The sequence below is a fragment of the Solanum pennellii genome, chromosome 9 (genome assembly GCF_001406875.1).
Source record: "Solanum pennellii chromosome 9, SPENNV200".
NCBI lineage: Eukaryota > Viridiplantae > Streptophyta > Magnoliopsida > Solanales > Solanaceae > Solanum > Solanum pennellii.
The window spans coordinates 68,379,404-68,402,665 of NC_028645.1; the positions used below are offsets into that span (position 1 = coordinate 68,379,404).

The 23,262-nt window shown below is 32.3% G+C and overlaps 1 protein-coding gene across 1 annotated transcript; it reads right to left on the bottom strand.

Annotated features, from left to right (window-relative positions):
- Nucleotides 1-2,504: 2,504 nt before the first annotated feature.
- LOC107029734 (BTB/POZ domain-containing protein At5g48800-like) lies at nucleotides 2,505-5,730 on the bottom strand. Its single transcript, XM_015231179.2, has 5 exons — nucleotides 5,545-5,730; nucleotides 5,080-5,180; nucleotides 4,918-4,984; nucleotides 3,605-4,777; nucleotides 2,505-3,242 (listed from the first exon to the last, which is right to left on the bottom strand). The coding sequence occupies exons 2-5, from the start codon at nucleotides 5,142-5,144 to the stop codon at nucleotides 2,724-2,726; spliced, it is 1,824 nt and encodes a 607-aa protein (XP_015086665.1). The 5' UTR covers nucleotides 5,145-5,180; nucleotides 5,545-5,730; the 3' UTR covers nucleotides 2,505-2,723.
- Between the last annotated feature and the right edge of the window lie 17,532 nt (nucleotides 5,731-23,262).

The following is a 23,262-nucleotide window of genomic DNA, read 5'->3' on the forward strand; positions in this document are numbered from 1 at the left end:
TCATACTACACTTGTTGCACTCTTGTGGTGCAGATTCGATTCCGAGTAGGAGCACATCTCGAGGAGCAGTTTGAGTTCGAGTTTGGAGTGTCTTGGAGTTGTGGTGAGCTGCTTGGCTGTTCCGTGGCCCACACCTCCCTCTATCTTTTATTTATTCTGTTATTAGTATTCAGACAGGATATCCCTTATGTTAGATTTGTCATTTAGTTTCAGACTTGCATCGAATTTAGAAGCTCTTGTACTTAAGACACCAATTCTTGGGGTGATATATTTTAGCTTCCGCATTTCATACTTATAAGGAACTCAATGTTGGAGATTCTTGCTAAGTGTTAGTCTTTTTACTCATTTGTTGGTTTAGTTAGGTTAATATGTTGGGTTGGCTTACCTATTGGTTGGGAACATAGGTGCCATCACGACTTGCAAAATTTGGGTCGTGACAAAGAGTTTTGAGAATCAACAAATTGATATTAGAAAAAGAAAAACATACAAAACAGCTTGCAATGTAACTGCCAATAACTAGCAAACTTATTTCTTTCAATATTCTTAATTAATTGAGAGTTGGAGACAAAGTACTATCACATATGGCTATGGACACTGCAAACAGACATTGTTGTTATAAAAAGTTCAATCTGTAACTTCTGTTTTCTCTCTTGCCCTTTTTAAGCAATTTCCTCACTTAGTCCGACGTGTAGCAGAAGGTTAAATCAGAGTTTATTTCAGAAGTAAGTTGAAGAGTGTTTTCTTTTATCAAGAAAAGAACAAAAGGAGATGTTTACTAAATGCTATGTGTGTGTTATGAGTCCATAAAGTAGATAATAACAAGATAACTAACTGGCTCATGAACTTTGAAGACATCATTCTATGTCACAGATTATACAGCATCAAAGTATACAAAAATGGATCTTAGATACCACCAAATTGAGTCATTATGAGATCATATTATCCAATTACAAGTATCTATTGGACACTGTAGATCAACAAGGCCACCACTTTTTCCTATGTCTAATTCTTGTGATCCCCTCCACCCTTTTGTCAGGTTTTGAACACAAATATATTATAAGATTGCTAATTTGGGTAATCAAGTTCCCTCCCCTTTGGTTATTTTTTGCATAAGCTTATCAGAAAGTCCAGAAATAAACTGACAAAATGGGCATATCAACAAGAGAAGAAGGTTTACTAAAGTTAGTACATCCTGGTAGGCGTGTTGAGACTCATACAAAGCCTATTATTGCTGCAGAAGTACTCAAGAAGTACCCGAGACACTGCATTGCCCGTCCTGATGTTTTCAAATTTCCCTGGATCGTTGTTCGTCCTGAAGCAGTTCTGCTTCCAGGCAAAGTGTTCTACATAGTTCCTAAGAAGACAATTTATAATCTTTTGAAGGCCAAAAGGCAGCAGAATCAACTTATGCCACTAGCAATCCCCACACTGATCAACAGTTATGATTCCCACGATTTTACTTCTATAAGTACTAGTCAAACCTCACTTCTCAGGGAAAATCAATTCCTCAAGAATCGTGATAATCATCCTCTTAATGTTCAGAACTTAAATCTTAAGGAAAAGCAGTTCCTGAAGAAGCATAGTGTCTCTGATTGGAGCTCATCGTTCGAGGGAATTAAGTCTATGAAGAATCCTGGAAAGCATCAGTTTCCTCATCGAAACCCGCTCCCTAAGTCAACAGCAGGAATGACTCCAAAGCACCTTACACATGGTAAGCACCCCAACAGGCTTCAGAATTCTCCTTGGTATGTTGCAAGTTACGAGGATGGCGATTTTAAAGAGAACAGAAATGGACCTGATAACTTCTCTCAGCAGTCTATTGATGGTTCATCCTTTGACAGTACATTTATGCACTCTAAAAGATATTACAACAGTAGCCATAGCCATTCTCCAGCATCACGAGTAGCCAACTACCGTTGTCAGTATACAATATGTTCCAACCAAGTTGAGCTGAAATCTTGTTTGAGAAAGCCGGATAGTGAACGAGGGCAGCTCAATCTAAGGGTGACTTTTGCCATGCCAATTGTTACTAAACAATGAAAGAAATACTTCCATGTTAATTTTATGAACTGAATATTACCATTGAGATTCTAAGAGTATCTCTGGAAAAGTATTTAAAGAAAGGAAAAAGTAGGAAAATTATGAAACAATTTGCCTAAAAGGAGCAAAAATATGATTCAGATGAAAGGTAGTTGTCATCAAGGGACTTATTTTTGTTAATCTTTTGAGCTTTTGAGAGAGGGAAAAGAGTAAAATGAACCATATGGAAAACCAGATAGCGTCATAGCGATAAATCTAGAAAATGAATAAACTTTGATGCATTTAGTCCATTTATTTGGAGACATGAAAATGAACTGCTGTTAAAGAGAAAAGTAAGAAAACCAATAGATTAGAAAGATAAATCAAAATAAAAACAAGTGTATTAGTCATATGGCTTGTCGAGGTTGGTTTTTCGTACAAGTGTTATATTTGTCCAATTTCAGTAGATGAGATATATCAATGTGTATAACTTAAACATCCTTCTGTTGAGATCAGATTTATGAAAACTCAAAATTTACGTTACTTGAATGGAAAATGAAAATTGGACTTGCTAAAGCATATTTCTAAAGTTCATATACAACATCTGAGGACAGAAAAATAGAGAACAGAAATTACAAGTACTATTTGCACTAGGAGCAATCAAAGCCTATCCAAGTAACTTTATGTAACAGGAAGTTTGTCTGTCATGTTCTTTCAGTTAGCTTAGAATCAGTAACTTGTGACCTCTTTGAGGGGGAACTAGACTCCCTGGAAGAACTATGTCCAAAGATGTTCAACCTCCCAATCTTTTTCGTGAATGTACTCATGAATCTCCGCGAGTTGGATTTTTCCATATTTTTCTTCATACAAACATGATCTTTCTCCAGGTCATTCAATCTCATCCTCATTCGTGCTAGTTCAAGTTTTAGTTCCCTATTTTCTCGTCTTAGAGAAGCATAATTATCCCTGGGAGACATTGCTGCACTTACAGCACCACTATTTAGCCTCCACGATTGTTGCATTGGTTTATGATCATCATCAGGATAAGAACAAAATAAGGCATTTCGAAGCCTCATTTGCTCAAAGTAAAGAACCTGCACAATTGATTGGAGTGGGAGGCGTTCATTTTGTGCCGCGTGTGCTCCAGATTCTTGTGAGAGTTTCTGAAAATCAATCAGCTTGCATAGTCTCCTCCTGTCTGGATCTGATAAGGCCTGATGAGCCTGGAATATCCATGGGATGATCATCGATAATTAGTCAAAAGTAATAACTTAAGGAACTTCCTAAGGAAGCTCTACGACTCGGTTAGTAGTATGAACTTATTAGTTTAGAAGATTCTTTTAAAGGAAACATCCTGAACTCTGTGTAAAGTACTTAATCCTCTTCATAGAAAGTTGTGTATCCATTATAAGTCATTAGCAAATAGATTAGTAAGAAACAATACCTTATTGTAATTACCATATTCATTTCAGTAATTATAAACAGGTAGTTTTCGAAGATAGAAAGAACCATCAAATTTTAAAACTTGTACTCAAGCCAATAAAGTTTTCTGAGAAGCACATTTCAAGCAATTGGTTGTACATACTTTGAGGTAGACATCGATTGCTCGATAAAGTCCATCATGGATGGTACGAGCATGTGCTGGTAAGCTTTCAGCAATTGCTATGAACTTGTTCAGCTTTAGGTTTGCATCAGGTGCAATTTCAGCTAGGTAATTGTCCACCAGTTTTGCGACTTTGAATAATGCAGTTTGGGATGGCGAAGTAGGGCTATCAGACTCAAACACTGAGACATCGTCCATATCTTCATCACTATCCTCCTGTTGAGAAAAACTAACCAAGATTCTATGCACTGTGTCAACATCAAATAATGTGTCACCGGCATTATGAAAAGAAGGAATGAGAAGATCATCGAGAGTAGCTATGTCTAATTGAGATCCTATCCGCCTCTCAAGATCAAGTCTACAAGCAACTGTGCAATCAAGCATCACAGCACTTCTCAGCAGCCCAAAAAGAAAGGTTATGGGAACAACCAATTTCTCAACAGGCATAAGGCTAACAATCGTCTCGACCACAACTTTTTCATGGTCATTTGAACCTGAAACCACATCAACTTTGGGTTGGTTCGACTGATTCCAGGAAGTGGCCTTCTTTGTCAGCTCCTTCTGAGCATAGTTAACTAGTGAAGCTGCAATACTTTCAGGCCTAACACCACGACATTTCATAGCTGTTATGACTCGTTGGTACAAGTCAATACGAAGAACTGACAAATCCTCTATCCACCAGTCTCCTTCACACTTGGTTTGGCGGTTCATATGGAGTCTACCAGAACTACTATATTCCAAGCGCGAGAAGCTTGAAGCAATCTGCTCCACACAAGCTTTAGAGGCTATAGCATCAATGCATCGGATAACTATTTTCAGCTCATCAGCCAAAGGGAGCAGGTTTTCACATTGTTTAAGGACTTCAACACACATTTCAAGATTCTTGCTTACAACAACCTCGAGATACTCTTCAGCTCGGGAACCAAGGTTATTTTTCGAATACTCCTCGGTCATCTCAAGATAATCAGATACACAATAAAGCTGAGCAACATTTGCAGCTGTAATCTCAAAGTTAACACCATAGCAAAATTTAGCTGCTAACTCAAATGATTCAGCTCCACCTGGTAGACTAAGTAGTTCAATCATCGATATGTCAGAATCCCTATGCCCTGCTACAAGCTTCCGAATTCTCCCACTCCTCGATACAAGAGGAAACTGCATCACATGTTTCTATGTTACAATCCTTACACTGTAGTCTAAGAACTTCGAATCAGCTTAATCATGAAAAGGAACAATATAAAATCACCTCCCCCAAAAAAAGTCTTTTGAGCTACAAACACACAAAAGAGATTTACCTTATGCAATGAAAATGTACCACCATCTACTACTATCATTATATCACTGGGAACGTCTCGAAACACCCTACATGAAGATCAAATGTTTGATTAGCAATAAGAGAGAAACTTGATGTTTTTTGCTTCTAAAAAGATATAAAGCAAAAAAATCAAAAGACAAACCATTCATTATATCTCTGGTGCCGCGAACACTTGGCAAGCGCCAGCTGAGAATGATGTTTATCCATGGAGATTATTAGTGAAATAAAAGCCACAGGAAAAAACTGCAAGTTTTGAGAAACAGAAAGGAAGAATGTGAAGGTTGTTAAAGAAGGCAAGGGGGACAAAGACACAGTGGAAAATATTGATATTGGTCTACTTCTTTGGCCATTTTTGCATCAAACTATTTGTGCTCAAATCATAGATTAAAACACTTGTCCAAACTAATGGGCCTCCCTTGTTGGCAGATGCGGAGCTAGGTGGAAATTCATGGGTTCATGGTAGCTTTTACGTAAATCTAATATTCGTATTAGAAAATTAACTAAATATATATGTATATCAATTTGTGAATCGTCAAGCAAATTGATTGACTGTTATTAACAAAATTTAGAACCCTAAACTCTTAATCTTGATTTCGACTATGCATACCTGTGGGTGATGTCCTTGATAGTACCAATAATTAAAAACCACCCCGTTAACTCTCTAAATTATATCATTTATATAACTTATTATTGCTGTTGAATCAAGTTATATAAATTTGATTGAGTAGCAGAAAAAGAAAACAAGAAATTTATGGAGTTTTAATACAGTTTAAAGAAGTAAACAGGGGAAATAAAGCGGGAAGGGAAAAAAAAAGGTTGTTATTCTGTTTTGACATATTTCACTCTTTGTCTCTTTACTTTTATCATTGCCGCTTTCTCCTTTTTGACGCAATTCCTTTTTAAAAAACATTTTCTTACGACTCACTATTCCAAATTCGAGTGTCAAAATCAACTCAATTCGTTCAAATCCATCCAATTCATTCATGTTTGGGTGAGGTATTGATTCACGAAAATTAGGTTATGATGTAGTCTAAATTGAGTCATGAGAAATCTTGTCGAAATATTTTTAATTTTTTATTAATTTATTTAATACCTTATATATGACTATAATAATAATAGAAAAATAATAATTTTATTAGTTAAAATTTTATGAAAGAACAAAAAAAAGAATAATGAAAATTTAGTAAGAATTGGACGGATGTAGTTATGATCTGTATTTTAGTCCATTTCAATATAAGTAACTTTTCGACCGATCAATAAACTTCTCTATTAATTCAATTCATTTCAATCCATTCATTTGACACTTTTTTTCAACTCTAACTCGAGACTTTTGCATATACTAATGAAAGAATTATACTATTCTATGAAACTTAGTCTATTTGTATTATCCAAAAAAAGAAAGAAATATTAATGTACCAAGTGTTTTTTTTTCTTTGTTCAAGTTAAACAAGTGTTGTGATATTCCATGTGTTTTTCTTTGTAGATAAAAAGAAAGGCTATGACAAAAAATGTGATTCATGAACTGAATAATTAAATTCATAAATAATTAAAAGAAAAAAGAATGATATTATTTTTTTAAAGTTGATTAATTATTGAAGATTTGGTGTTTAGAGTCAAAGCTGAGACAATACGAAATCTAGCTGTTGTAGGAAAATAACTCGGCACCACCCAAAGGGCAATAAAAGAAAACAAAAAATAGAAGCCAGTTGCTGTGGGCTGTAAACAAAAATAATTGAAAGAAAAAAACAAGTTCATAATGTTGGAATATTTATCATAACTTAAATGATCAAACCAGATGGCATTTGGTCATGTGATCTCCTTGATTGTGATTTCTCAATTGCATATCACAACCTTACTTTAGTGGGGTATGATAATTTTGGGCTCCTATTTTTATATTTAAAAAAATATAATATTAATAATAATTGTTATTATTATATAAAAAAAAAGGTAATTCAAGAAAGGAAGAATTAAAAAAATCTCGGTAGGGTATTATTAAATGAGTAGTATGGTACCCAAGCTATCATTTTTTTTTCTTTTGATGTTTGATACCCATATTGAAATCTCACTAAATTCAGATTTGTGTAGAAAAATCTGACAAGATTTTACAAAAATGACTCTATACTAAAAAAGATTCGGACATAAAACTTTTAATTAAGAATAAAGAAGTACTTATCACTCATGCACCACAATCTTCATTGGTTGGATAACTTTTTCACTTTTTTCATCTGTTATATTTTCCTTCATGAATAATGACTAGCTTTTTATTACATGCTCCTTACTTTTAAATGGACACATGCAAATATACATAATGTATAATAATATATAATTAATAGTACATAATGAATTAAATTATCTAGGTAAGGAGTCCATAACCTAAATGATGTGGAAAAACAAAAAAAAAGTGATAAAAAAGCATGTAAAATTAGAATTATATCCTAGTTTTAATCACTCTTATCAACCCACTAATTTAGTGAGCTATAGAGGTCCATATGTCTTAACATTCATCGATAATTGTCTAGTGGGCCGTCTATGCATATGATATATAGGGCACTAATTTAATGCATTAGTGCATCATACGTAGAATATGTCAACTTTATTTCAACACATTAATTTAATCATTTTTTTTTTTAAAATTCATATAAAATTTTTATCAGATCACATAAAAAACATTAAAATATAAAATGACCACTAACAATAGGTTAGATATTTATAACCAAATATGAATACACTTAGAGAAGGCATAATTAAAAAGAAGTTGTAATGAATAGTGGGGAATAAGAAAAAATTGAATGATTAGCATGTAAGTCAAAAATAGAAGTTTGGTAAGATTATAAAACGCAAAATTTGGCTTTTGCACTCTAATCACCAAAAAAAAGTATTGAAAAGGAAGGAACACAATGAGATAAATAAACCTAAAAAGAGTGACGGTGGCCACTTTTCATAATTTTATATCATCATTATCCACCACCAATTCATTCTTTACTTTGAAGAGAGCCCGGACCCATGTGTTCCACTTCCCACCCTCCTAGTGCCAAATAATTACTCTCTCCATGTTAATTTATTTCTAATAGTTCCTATTATTTCGACAATGAAAATAATATTAACTTTTACCATAAAATTCAAAATAAAATAGTAAAGTGTTTATCCCTCTATTTCACAAATAATAATCTAGTTTGACTTGATACGAATTTTAAGAAAATAAAGAAGAGTTTTAATCACGTGGTTCTAATTTAAGTTATGTCAAATATACAAAATTATCCTTTAATCTTGTGACTTTAAATATGCCACATGAAAAGTTGTTATCAAAAAAAGAAAAATATCGTTCTTTTTGAAACAGACTAAAAAAATGAAAGAGCTCGTTCTATTTGAAACAGAGTAAATAGGAAAGGAGGTCTCTTTTTTTTAAACGGGGGAGTAATACAGTTACGTACTGATCGGTTTGATTTTAAAGTTTATCGATTCAATTAATTGGTTATCGGTTTTGTAGACATGTTAAACTGTTAAGAACCATTAATATATGCTTATCAGTTAATTATCTATTATTGATCATTATCTGTTTAATCGTTAAAATTTGACAAAATAAATAAATAATTGAAAATCACTTAAAAATATGATGACAAATTAAATAAACCATGCACATTAGTTGATAAATTGTATTTTGCTAAAAAACAATACTAACACATTGTAGAATAAGTGAAAGTTTGAGACTGCTATAGTAATAAATATATGAAACTAAATCCTAAGTTAAGGAATTTATATTCCAAAATGGTATAAATATAATTTATAAATTTCATATCAGATTATTGATTGATCCGATAAAAAAAAACCTCATACCATTAAAAATTAATACTCCAATAATAAAAATAATTAAAATTATTAAATCAATAATTTATTACTGATAAATCAATAACTTTTTTTTCAATGTAAATTATTGTTTCAATTCAATTTTAAACGACCCTACTATGACATGACAAGTTCCACCTCTTCTACTATTTGGTTTGCTCCCAAGTGAAGAACAAAAATTGAAACACTTGGTTTATAATAATGAAGTCAAAGTCCATCATGGTTCCTAGTCACTTGAATACAATCAAACTTCATGGACATAAGCATGCGCAGTAGGGACCCAAACACACCCTCCCAACACATTCCACACACACAAATTGCCATGTGTGATGCCTTATTTGGTGTAGTTTTTAAAATTTATTATTTAAAAATATTTTTTATTACAGGAAGAGTGTTTGAATAATTAATTTTATTAATAAACACACTACTTTGTTCTTGGTCAAATATTCCAAAAACATTTATGGCAAAATAATTACGATTTTCGTTTGCTTTTAATTATCATAGTTTTATTTTTTAGAATTAAATGATAATAACTTGTCTAACATTTTACAATGTATTTTTCGTCATATTGATATACAAAATATTGGAATTTATAGTATTTTTCGTAGCGTTTATCAATGTCTAATTTTTTTGTTTAAAATATCAAAAAAATGTAATTTAATTTAACTTTAAAAATTAGTCAAATTGATTTTCAAAAAGCGTAACATTACAATTAAAAGTGAACAGGAAGAGTATTTTTAAAAAAAAAGAAAATTGGAAAATAACTTCTGCTACTATCCAAAATTGAAAACATTTATTTTTCTTTAAAAGCTTGACCAAATATAATAATATTTTAAATAAATACTTTTAGACCATGAGTATTCCCCCTCTTCAATTTCTTGACAAAAATAATAAATAAGTAGATGTATAATCAATTCTGTTACTATTTCACTCTCATCTCTTTCTTTTTTTTTTTCTTTCTTTTGGTGGAAAATGACAAATATAATCCATTGGAATAAATATGTGACTAGGAAAGCTCTTTATAATTAGACGAGAAAGATTAGATTTTTGTGGTTATATTGAACAATGATATGGCCCTTAACCATTTGTTAACCCTTAATAATTGACTGGTGACTAATTATGCGCAATTAGACTTGGACTAATTATGGTTAAATTTTGATTTTCCTAAAATTTGTATAGCTCATTAATAAATAAGACAAAAGATAATGTTTCCTCCGTCAGTTCGTCCCAATTTATGTGATGTGTCATTTAATTTGATATGTTATTTAAGAAAGAAAATAAAAAACTTTTGAAACTTATGATCCCAAACAAATCATAAGTATTTATGTGGTTATAAGCCATCTCATCAAGAATAAAACGAATATTTTAAAATTAAATTATTACTAAATATAAAAAATATATCATTTTTTTAAACGGACTAAAAGAAAAAGTACATAAGAGTAGTAATCCCAATACTAGTTCTAATTATAGTATTAGATAGATTAGACGTCTAACTAAGAATTGAAGTTTAGCTTAAATTTGACGTTTTGTATGTAGTTTTTTTGTTTTCCAGTCAGTATCTGAAGCTCATATTGGAGTTTCAATTGAATTCAGATTGCATTCTGTAGGACCTGTTTGAGAGTAGCGCTCCCAACAGGATTTTTCTCCATACAGAGGGCTCAAACTCGAGACGTCTGGTTAAGAGTAAAGCACTTCTACCAGTGCACCACAACTAATGTTAGTTGAGCTAATATATAATGCAATTTATTGGTTATTGAGCTAATATATCTCTATTATTTGGTACATTTGTTGACCCTCACAACACATTCTTAAAGAGTGAACTTAATTTGGTAAAAAAAGAGGTGGTCCATCATGGTTCTCCAAATGTTCCAATCCAATATAGTGACATAATAAAAAATAATATACCAAATATTCCCAGAGAATTTTACATACGAGTCTTGCAAATTAAGTCGTTTAGTAGGTCATATAATGATAGTGTTAAATAACATAATTAGTGATATCGATATCCGTTATTCTAAAATTATTTCTTATGCATTGTCTGATTTGGTGTATTAAAAATAACATGAATGTTACAAATATATATGTATTATAGTGAATGTCTAATTATGTGGAGTCCTATTAGGATATGGTTAGGAATCCTATTTGGAGACCAAGTTAGGTTTCCCCTATAAATAAATGAGTTTTCCTTCATTGTAAATAAGATTTGTGAAAGAACTATGAATCCTGAATATACATCAAGAGGAATAAGAAGTCTTCTCTTTTCTCTATACTTTGTTCTTCTTAATTTACATAGTTTCATAACACGTTATCAGCACGATTGTGCAAAAGAAATCTTGCATAAGTTATGCAATAGCAATATCTTTAAGGTATGACTTATTTTTATGTTATAATTATTATGCGACAGATCTGGAGGTACCATCTGGAAGAAGTATTTAAAGAGACTTGTCGACTTTTTATACGTTTAATTTTAACCGATTGGAAAGAGAATTCCTTAATTTATTCTAATAATTATATAAGCACAATTTAGTGAGAGGTGTGTTTTCAATCTTTATATGAGGTATGTGATCTATTAAGTTATATCTATTAACCACTTGTGTTAATTATAAGAAATCAATATTCTAAATTTTGTGTGTAATTATAATATATTATCATATAAATGATCATCAAAAGTGATAAAATTATAATTATTTTGAAGGATTTAGGTTGAGCCTCATTGTGGCTAAGACGATAAATTTAAGTTTTATCGCACCAAAAGAATAAGACGATGGATTTACATTCAATCGCACCAAAAGGGTAAGACATTCCTTTTCTTTTATTTTTCCTTTGCTTCCACTCGCTGCCTGGAGGTCGTGGGTTCGATTTTCACGCCTCCCATTTTATTTTTATTAATTTTTGTACTTTACTTTTCAGCCAGCACACCCAAGATCAATCCCCCTTGACCCTAGTTCCCTTTTCACGTTTTAGTGCTTTTCAAGGGTGAGGTCGCGAGTTCGATTCCTAATGACCTCACCTAATATACACCCATTTAAATTTTCATATTTATACATCTGTGTTTAGCCGAAAACAACTTACAATTTGCTGGAAATTTTGTCATATTTTCCAGCTCACTTCCTTCAACATTTACACTTGAATTCATAGGGTAATTTGTAGATCATTTACTACGTTTTGGGGTGCATTGCTCATCGATTCGTTTAGCCAATAGATTGATACTTAAATCAACCACACTTTCACTTTAATGAACATCACGATTTACAAAGGTTTATGCACGTAAAATAAAAACCAAAACATTATCAATTTTGGAGCCTTAATCCGAGAACACATAGTCACTGCCACATTTTTGCACACACATGCACATAGTTTCGAAACACATAGGTTATCTTTCATACAATTTCAAGTACACAAACATAATCATATTCATCACGAAAATATATTATACACCTAAATCTACCAGAAATCATACCCAACCTACGATTCATTGGGAGCCAGTGACCGGGGCATGCAAAAGGGGAAACAACCCTAGTTTTTCGAAGGAATAATATGAACCTTAAGGGGTCTCTTGGGAATGGGACGAAGAGAGAATAAAACCCATACCTTTTTGGCGTTAAACTCTTGACTTTCTGCCCAAAAACTTCACCCAAGAACACATCTAAGCCCCCTCTATATCAACTCCACTCAAATGACAACCTCCTTTAGCCTAGTGTGCTATTAACGTTTGTTTTCTAGTGATTTCGTGTGAGTTCTTCAAGTGTGAAGAACTTGGTTTATTTTTCTGATTTTGTATCTTATTTTGGAAGAGAAAATACGTGAAAAAGAATAAGAGAGATTGAGCGTGAGACTCGAGAGATAAACGTTAGAGAGTAGAGTTGTAGGAGGCTTAGGAGTCTAGTTTTAGGACTTAGTCAATAAGGTTTTGTTTATTTAATAAAAATCTGATTTTTATTTTATTTTAAATCAGCTAATGAATAATAATTATTAATTAATAACATTAATTCAATAGCTTAAATAAAAATCACTTTAATTCATGGCTTCTACCTAGGTTCGAGCCCAGGTGGAGACAGATTCCACTTCATGAGTCTATTTTGGTCCCCTCTCCCGAAATTTCCCTTCCACCTTATTAATTAGATAATTAATTACATATTTAGGATAATTACGATACTGCCCTTAGCCAAAAAAAGACCATTTTACCCTTAGAACCTTCAATCCTAAGATTTTCCCTTTTTAAGTCCGGAAAGACTTTTTCAAGTAAATCTTCATATTCGAGAGCCCTACATGGTTGGAACCAATTTTTTCAAGCTCAACTAACTCCTTAAGTTAGTTGGCTTGGCTGTAGCAAGGGTTCTGAGGTCTGGTTCTACACGCATCAATCCATGTGAACCCTGATCTAATAATAGGCCTTCTTGACACATTAAGCATTTCTTATCTAATCAATTTTTAGGGTTGTTACAGTAAATCTATAAAGGGAAAAGGGTCTGATATACCCCTCAACTTTGTCATTTAGAGCTGATATATCCCTTGTTATGAAAGTGGCTCATATATACCCCTACTTGTAAACAAATGGCTCACATATACCCTTTTCCTCTAACAGAAATGAAAAAAAAAATAATTTTAATCTAAATTTTTATTATTTTTTTCTAAAAAATATAATTCCATATGAGTAAATTTAATCCTCGTCAAACACATTTTTTTTTGACTTTTTTTTGTTTCAATGACTAATTTATAATTATTGTTTTGATAATCAAATTTATTTATGTTTCACTAATATTTTTGTAAAACTTATTGTAGATGACCAAATTTTTTCTTCGAATACAAAATTAAATTACAATACACACAAAAAAATTGTTTAATTTTTTTTCTTTAAACTAAGGAATGAAAGAAAAAAACAAAATAAGAATAAGAAACTCAAATAATTATAATAAAAGAAGTCAAAAAATAATTTATGTATGAAAAAAATTAAAATATACCTTGAACTTTGATAGAAGAATCATATATACCCCTAAATAATTTTTTAAAAAAAATTAGAAGTAATAAATATAAATTTAAAACTAATTTTTTAACTTCCGTTAAATGAAGGGTATATGTGAGCCATTTTGTAACGGCAGGGGTATATGTGAGCCGTTTGTATAACGGTAAGGGCATATATGAGCCACTTTTATAACGAGGGGTATATCAGCTCCAAATGACAAAGTTGAGGGGTATATCAGACCCTTTTCCCATCTATAAATTCTGCAAAATATAAAAGGTGAATATGGGCCAGTTCACCTATCATGTGATACGATAAAGCGATGCATCTGAAATATGATATTACATACAAACGTAATTGTATGAATCAAACCAATAAGTTATGATCAATTTTTCTGTTAATTGGTTTATGGTCAGGGACCAAATAGTTTTCATCTGATAATTTTGATGTGCAATATATGATTAATGAATATACTATGATGCACAGAGATATATTCTCCAAAATATTGAGATATATGTTAGTTTGTCTAACATAAGGGGGAGATTAGAAGCAACACAAAAGTTGTAAATACTCCTATTGAATGTCCCTTAAGGATAGTGTCCACGACATGCATGAAGCATGATAGACTAATCGATTCTAAATAAAATAATCTTTGAAAAAAGGGGAGAATCAAAGAATTCAAACGATCATAATGAGGAGAAAATGGGTTGTTGAAGAGCCTACGACATAACACTTTATGAAACCTCATGAGAGGGATAGCTACCTAAAAAAAATTAAGTGATGAGATCTCACTAAGTTATGTAGTATTGAGAATCGATACAAAATGATATATCGTTGATGATATCTTTAATACAATAGCGCGCAATATTGTAAAAGATTAGGATATGAATTCTACGTCTATTAAAGCATGCTGATGTAGAAATAATTATCAAGTGAAAAGTGGAATGATGCATCTTGGTAAGCATAAAGCTTATTTGACTTGCAATCTAGGCACTAGAAGACTTCATACATTAAATATTGAATGTTTTCAATCACTTGACAAAATTAATATAAAAAGTCATGAAGGATTCAAAATTTAAAGTATGTGCAAGTTTTTGGAAGACTTATTTATAATCCTTATAAGGATTAAATCGATTCAAAATGCATGACTCATATATAAGTATTGTCATGCAAGTTGATAACTAGAATTGAAACTCTTAAAGAGTTTTCAAAAGGCAATAGACTATTTTGCTTAAAGAAGTTGAAATAAGGAACTTGCAGAAATATTTGACCCTGAAGGGAATATTCATCAAAGGAGAAAGAACGAAGCATAGTTTGTCAAAATTTTTCTACACTAATGAGCTCCCAAGAATGGTGATATCAACATGCAAGAGGTCTATTCAAGTAATACAATAGTTGATTTATTCACCATGTCTCTACCAACTACAACTTTCAAGAAGATGGTGCACAAGCTTGGAAAACGAAGATTCTAGTTTTTGGATTGATGCTGTCATTGTTAATACGCGATGTACTCTTTTTTTTTCACAAGATTTTGTCCCAGTGAGTTTTCCTTGTAAGGTTTTTAATGAGACATCCATAATGCATAGTATTATATATGTGTACTTTTTTTCCTTCACTAGATTTTTCCCCCACTGAGTTTTATTTAGTAAGATTTTAACGAGGCACATAATCTATCGACATTCAAGGGGGAGTGTTATAAACATATTTGTATTATAGTTAATGTCTAATTATGTGGAGTCCTTTTAGGATATGGTTAGGAATTCTACTTGGATACCAAGTTAGGTTTTCCCTATAAATAAAGCTGTTTTCCTTCATTGTAAATAAAATTTGTGAAGGAACTATGAATCCTGAATATACATCAAGAGGAATGAGAAGTCTTCTCTTTTCTCTCTACTTTGTTCTTCTTCTTAATTATGTAGTTCCTTAACAATGAGCATGATTTCCAAAATTAAAATGTTTATTTTTAAAAGAGAGAAAACCTGAAATTCCACTCAACTATTTGAACTGGTGCAAAATTACTCTATGTTCACGAATCTCATATATTCTTGACGTCAACCTTTTGGCTCAAATAAGGACAAATATGAGCTAAAGGATTAATATCGAGGGTAGTTATGAGCCAAAAGGATGATGTTAGGGGTATTTAGAGACCGAAAGACAGATAAGGTCTGTTTTGTACTAATTCAAATAGTTGAGGGGCAATTTAGGCCTTTTTCCATTTAAAAAATACCCTCCACAAATACGATGAAAATGATGCGGAAAAAGATAATTGTGCTTCAACCATGATAATGCATCCATTATAAACGACATAATACATAAACATGACCCTTAACTTGATTTAGCTAACAACTATGCCCTCCAACTTTGAATGTGCACAAGTAGACACTTAGACTTGTATAAAATTGAACAAGTAAACACAAATGTCCTACATGACATAATACAATAGGACGACATGTAGGACTCAAAATTGTCATGTAAGGTGTCATGTGGGACTAACGTGTCCATTTGCTCACTTTTATACAAGTTTAAGTGTCTACTTGTGCACACCCAAAGTTAAACGTCATAGTTGGCAACTGATATCAAATTAAAGGGTCATGTTTATGCGTTATGCTAAAAAAATGATGGCAATGTTTATACCATGATTTTTCATGTACTCCTTCGTCCCAAAATAAGTGTCACCTTAGTAAATATCATGCCCATTAAAAAATCAATAAGTACAATGCATAGTTTACTAAGTTTTTCCTATTTAATTAATGTATGTATAAAATAAATACTATTAAGAAGATGGAGTATAAACGTATAATTGAAAAAACATACTGATTGTCTTAAATTCCTGAGGTGACACTTATTTTAGGATAAATTTATTTTGCTAAGATGACACTTAGTTTGAAACAATTATCAATAGTGAAGTTCATGTCAAATAAGTCAATGTTAGACTCTATTTATACTCTGCATATGGTGTTCTGAAGAGATTAATTTAATAGCTAAGAGAAAAATAGAAGTTTAATAATTGACATTGATACATTTTGAATTTACCATCATGATAAAGTTGTGATGACTATTACACAAGTTTAATATGTTTTTGGTTTGAAGAAGAATCAAATTTTCTTGAGTACTTTAGATAAAAAAGATTACAATTATATGGAACAATATAGAAACTATAAAGGTGACTGATTTTTTTTAAGGCTCTTTACACATGTACACTAACAGAAAATATGGTTGTTAACTTTGTTAATGCATGTACATTAATGTAATTATCTAACGATGACAATACAAGATTATGTCACATGATACTGAATTATGTGAGCATACTTGAATTGGAGATTTTGAGTAGTCATAAACTTTTGAAAGGGGTTTAAGTCATTTGCAGACCCTTAAAGTTTTCCACATATTTCACTTAGACACCTTATCTTAGGTTTGTTCCTATTGAACACCTTTCTTAGTAAAAAAAAATACCAATTGAACACTTTTGACAATCAACAAAATAAATAGAGATTGTATGTCATACACTCGCGGGTGACATGACATAATAACTAATGCAAAACAGACATGTGGCATTGGGCCCACAATAACAACAAAAAAATAAAGTTCGAAATAAAAGCTATATTTTCATCCAAAAAAAGAAGAAAAGAAAAAAAAAATCTTCTTCACCCTTTTCTCTTTGCCAGAAACCTGAAACACCCCACCCATCCTCGACGTACACACAATCATTGTCACACCCCGAGCTACCCCCAAGATGCGGACACGAAACCTAGCACCACAAGTGATCCCAAGCTAACCCTGCTGGCATGATCATGAGCATACTAAAGATAATAAACTGTTGCGGAAGCTAAATCATACTTAAAATGAAAAGATGGGGAATACCCATATACTATAACTGAGATATTTGAAAACAATGAGTTTAATACAAAAGAAATATTAACTCAATACTAAGCTGGATCTAACTATTTCTGAAAATAGCCTCTAAACTAGACTGAAATACTGGGACAAGCCCCAGCTAAATCTAGAAAAAACTGAAACAAAATGACTAAAGACTGAAATGAAACTCATGATTGTTGTCCTCGGAGAATGAGGACTCACCACTCAATCTGCTGAACTGGAGATTGGGAAATTGATCTATGCGTGATCTGGATGCTGAGAACCTGAACCTACATCACGAGAAGATGTAGCACACGTATGCGTCAGTACTTGAAAGGTACTGAGCATTTAGGATAGAGTAAAGCTGAAATAAGACATAACTGAACAAGCACAAAAACAAGTATAATAATTTGAACGTGATGTGCTGATTTCTGAGCTAACTGGATACAATGACCAATTATAACATGCTGAAACTGAATACTGAATATACTGATAAATGGTCAATGCAGAGAGTCTGACTGAACTGTGGGGGCTACTAATAACCGATAATAAAACCACATAAGCTAAATGTGGAGTCCGATGTATACGCCCCATCGAGAGGACCCAATATACCCTGCCAAAGGTATAAAGGCATGCTGGCGTGATCACTAAATTGATAGCCCACAGAGGGGACTTACAACCTATATGGCTAGTAGTTTTGGGACTATTGGGTACGCTAAACCCTAGTCCAACTCGGTATTATGCTACTCCCAATGAATTCTGTAAATTAACTGATTGTATCTGAATTTCTGTAAATACTGGATAGCTCAAAATTGAACATGCAAACTGAGAATGCAATAATTAATCAGGTAATTATGCATTTATAACTGAGGCATGTATATCTGAAGTGTTTGAAATATATGACCTAGCATGTGTAATTGAAGAACTAAAGAAAAACAAAGCTAGGGTTCTGAATTTCCTGCAATAAAATGAATAATAACCTGATAATCTGATTTCAAACATATAACTAATAAGTTCATGAAGTTCTTTTGAAGTTCTAGAAACCCTAGATCTAATCATGATATGGGAATCAAGAATCTGACTGAAAACTAGGGACCCAATGGGTGAAAGGAAAGTGAAATCCCACATACCTGGTGATGAAATCCACGGAAAAATACTTAATTTTTGGGGCTCGAACTGCTGGATATTGTGGCGTTCTTGAACTAGGGTTCTTGAGCTTTTTTTCTCCTCTCTTGCTTCTAGTTTTCTAAGTTTTGATTTAATGATTTGACTTGGATATGTTTTAATTATGTTTCTAGGCTTAAACTGACTAAAATATGATGATTTAGGGTCAAAACGACGTAACTTAGGGTTTAAACGGAGTGAGAAAGGTCAAAAAGACACCTGGGAAGGTTGTTGTCGGGCCTCACGACGGCCAGGACTGACGGTCCGTCGTGCGCCCGACGCCCCGTCTTTGGGTCCGTCGTGAGGGCCTGTTCGACAGACCTTTACTAAAATGGGAATAATTTTTTACTCGTAGTCTTATTTTATCAAGGTTGGTGCCATGGAAAGATAATTCAATTATCTATCTGTGGGTAGGTCATGGGAGACCTAATTCATTTTGTGCTAAAAGTTAAGATCATTTTACGTTGACCCAACTGCATTTCCCCTTAACTAGCTGCAAATTTTCCACCTACGGTCAGACCTACGGACCGTAGATCCACCTACGAACCATACGGGTCATCCATAGCTCTTGTCAGAGAGTTGTTGAAGGGAGTCTTAATCAACGATCACGTACTACGGACCGTCATTTGACCTACGGACCGTAAGTCCGTCCATCGTCCAAGACTTAACCAATTTTTCTAGGCTGAAATTTTTGGGAGTTTCTGATCCCATCGACGGTTGTGCAGGATGGACCGTCGTTCAGGCTACAGTACGTCGATGCCACCGTTTGTAGCACCTGCCGATTTTTCTGAAAAACTAAATTTTGATCTGTTTTGATTACGGGGTGTTACAATCATCACCGGCTAAAATTGCTGCACTGCGATCATTCTCAGTCCACCTTTTTTCCTTCCAATTATTAATTATATAAGAAATTTTTCCACTCACACTCCTATCCATATCCTTTATTTTGATTCAAACTTTGTAGTTGTTATTTTTTCAATCTCACTCTTTTTTTCAAACATCAATTCAGATTTTGTTGGTACTTTTTATTCTTCTATATTGTGAGTTCTTTAATATTTGAATTCTTTAACGTTTCAAAAAAATAATTTCATATTCATATTAATCTTATCGAAAAAATGAAATTTTGCTTGATTTGTTTTACTCAATTTGATTTTTATTTTTAATGAAATTCTATTCCACAACTCAAAAATAAAAATCTTTATCAGTACTTCGAATTTTGTGTTTTAACTGATTATTTATTTAATTGGTGTTGTTCCGATGAAGATAACAACAACAATGATATTGATGGTGGCGAAATGATGCTATAAAGAAAGTATGAAGGAAGGATTATTTGGGAAAGGTGTGTGTCAAGAAATAGTGAGGGAAGGAATGACTGATGAAGTTTCTAGGTAATATTGAATTGAAAAGTTCAACTGAGGAAGACAACTATCTGCTATTTTAAAAAAAAATTATGTTCATATTATAATTTTCTGATGTTGATGTGTTCATATTTTATTGGTCTGCAAAAAAGTTTTTTTTTAGCTTCACGTGCCTTTGTAGATATGTGTTACACTTATAATGCCATATCATCAAAAGTGTTTATGTTTTGAAGGGTAGAGATGTTCAATAGGTACAACCCCTGGTTGAGATATCTAAGTGAATTATGTGAACAACTTTAAGGGGCCGCAAATGACTTAAGCCTTTAAAAGGTAAGAAAATCCACACACTTGAATTTCTATGAAGAATACGTTTTATGAAAGCAGAAGAAAGTAACTTTAACAAACAAAGATGGGAGGGGTGTAAAATTACATTTATTCTTCTATATAGAATGAAAGCGATATAATTAAAAGAGTCTAATGATCAATGATAAGAAGAAGGATGAAACTATGTGGATATGTATAAGTGTATTGTTTATAGACAACTAAACAAGATAACAATCAAGAACAAGTATCATATTATCACGATTCAAGATTATCATTTACTACAATACGATGCTTAGAGTCACAATCAAGTGACCCTAAGCTAACCTTTGATACTGCATAAGTCATGAAAAACTAAATACAAACATGAATAAAGACTGAAATGATTGAGCAGAATCATAATTATGGAGTAAACTGATCCAATATACATCACTGAAAAAAGTTGTGTATACTACTATTGTAATCTGAATAGAAATTGAAATAAGTAGACTGAATATAACAATTCTAATTGATTGTCTATGAAAGATCTACTAAAACTAAAATTAGGTAACCGGGAAATTACCCCATGTTTTCCTTAATCAATACAAGTCAACAAAAATGAAATGTAGAAACTAAAGACTAAATTGAGTTCGAAAATAAAAAACTCATCACTTGCTTGCTGAAAATTGTGATCCAACTAACTAAGATCATGATTGAAAGCATCTGAATATGCATCACATAAAATGTAGGTCGTATATTAGTTTTGCGGTCGAAATGGTAAGAAGATATTAAAGTATCCGTGAAATTGATCACGGAAAAGTTGAAAAGAAAGTTTATGGCATGTCATGAAGCCACAATTCATGCATTATGGCTGCGGAACTTCATTTCAGGACTTGGAGTTGTCAACACCATTATCAAGCCATTGAAAATTTATTGTGATAATATTGCAGCAGTATTCTTCTCCAAGAATGATAAGTACCAGGGGTGTACAAAATCGAACCGAAAACCGAATCAAACCGCAAATAGAGTCAAACCAAAAACATACCCGAGTAGTAATTTGGTTTGACTTGGTTTAGTGTTGAAAAAAGAACCCGATTATATTTGAGTTGGTTTGGTTTCAATTAAAAAAAACCAACTCGACATATATATATATAATTTTAAAATTTTATTTTATACGTAGAAATACTTACTTTGATATAATTTTTAAATGTCTTTTATACTTTTTCATAGTTTTAATCTTTTAATATATTTATTTCATGTTTAGAAGTTAGAATTCTTAATGATCTAATAAAGATTATAGTCCATACATGTTGGTAATTATAATAAAGTTAAAATAAAAATTAAATTAATATTAATGCAAAAAGAGAATCAATTCAACACTAAGAATTACAATAATATTGAATATTTATTTTTAAGTTTTACAAAGATTTAGACAATTAAAATACATGATCTAGTTATATTTTCTTTTGATATTTAGTCATGTACTAATACTTACTAAACTTAGTTAGCATGATTTAGTACTTTAAATTATGATCAATTTCATTATGACTTATTAATTAGCAATATCTATTTTGCGCTATTTTATTATTAGTTTTTTGTTGGATATTTTAGTGTCGTCAATCATATCATATTTTTTTGTTATTTTCTTGAGAAATAACTTAGTTATTTGGTAGGGCTAAATAAATATTTGAAGTAAAAATAAATTATATGTTTGTATGAATACTTTATAGAAAAAACATGAAAATCTTTATAAAAAAATCCGAAAAACCGGAAAAAACCCGAAGTTGAAAAATTCGAGATTTTTTAGGTTGGTTTGGTTTATAAGTTCAAAAATCTGACACACATGGTTTTATTTTATATTTACAAAACCTGAACCAACCCGATCATGTACACCCCTAATAAGTACTCTAAAGATGCCAAACATATGGAATTAAAGTATTTTAGTGTCAAGGAAGAAGTTCAGAAACAAATGTGTTACTTGAGAATATTAAAACTAATTTTATGATTGCAGATCCGTCAACAAAAGGCTTACAACCAAAGACATTTAAAGAATATGTTCAAAGAATGAGTCTTGGTTGTACTTATGATTGATACATTTATGATGTTTTTAATTACACCCTGAGCTCAAATTATGTGTTTCTGATATACATTAATGAATATCTTTTTCTCATAATGGTGTATACATTATTGTTTTGAGATATCACAAGATAAGTCTCTTTGAGACATTATTGTGGACCGTAATGTTATATGTTTTTTTATAGCTTGTGAACCTAGTATGATAAGTTGCTAATGTAATAGTATATGGAAGGAAGTATATAACTTAAAATTTAGGGATAATGCATAACTACCCCCTCAACCTATGCCCGAAATCTCAGAGACACACTTATACTATACTACGGTCCTATTACCCCCTGAACTTATTTTATCAATAATTTTCTGCTGGAGCTCACGCTGTTGCCTGCAAAAAAAAAGAAGAAGAGAAAGCAGAAGAGGAAGGGGAAGAGAAGAGACGGGAGGGGAGAGAAGTGAATAGGAGATAAAGAGGGACGAGGGAGACGACGGGAGAAGGGGAAGAAGGGGAGAGGGGCAGTGGAAAGAGAGAGTGAAGAGGGAGAATAGGCAAAGGGAGAGAGAGAAACGTCAGTTGCCGTCTTTGCTGGTGGATGTCTCCCTGGAAAAAAATGGAGAGATGAAGGGGAAGGGGAGGAGAGTGGAGAAAGAATGGAGGTGGGAGGAGAGGCGCTTGCTGGAGATGGAGGGGGAGAAGAAGATGAAAATTTTAGGATTAGGTCTTTTAGGGTATTAGAAATAGGAGATTTAATCACAATCATAGGATTAGTTTAGA

Coding starts and splice junctions, on each gene's coding strand:
- LOC107029734 (XM_015231179.2), bottom strand. CDS start 5,144: ATGGATAAACATCATTCTCAGCTGGCGCTTGCCAAGTGTTCGCGGCAC. Junction 4,778..4,917: donor GTACATTTTCATTGCATAAG/GTAAATCTCTTT, acceptor CATGTGATGCAG/TTTCCTCTTGTATCGAGGAG. Junction 3,243..3,604: donor CAATCGATGTCTACCTCAAA/GTATGTACAACC, acceptor TGGATATTCCAG/GCTCATCAGGCCTTATCAGA.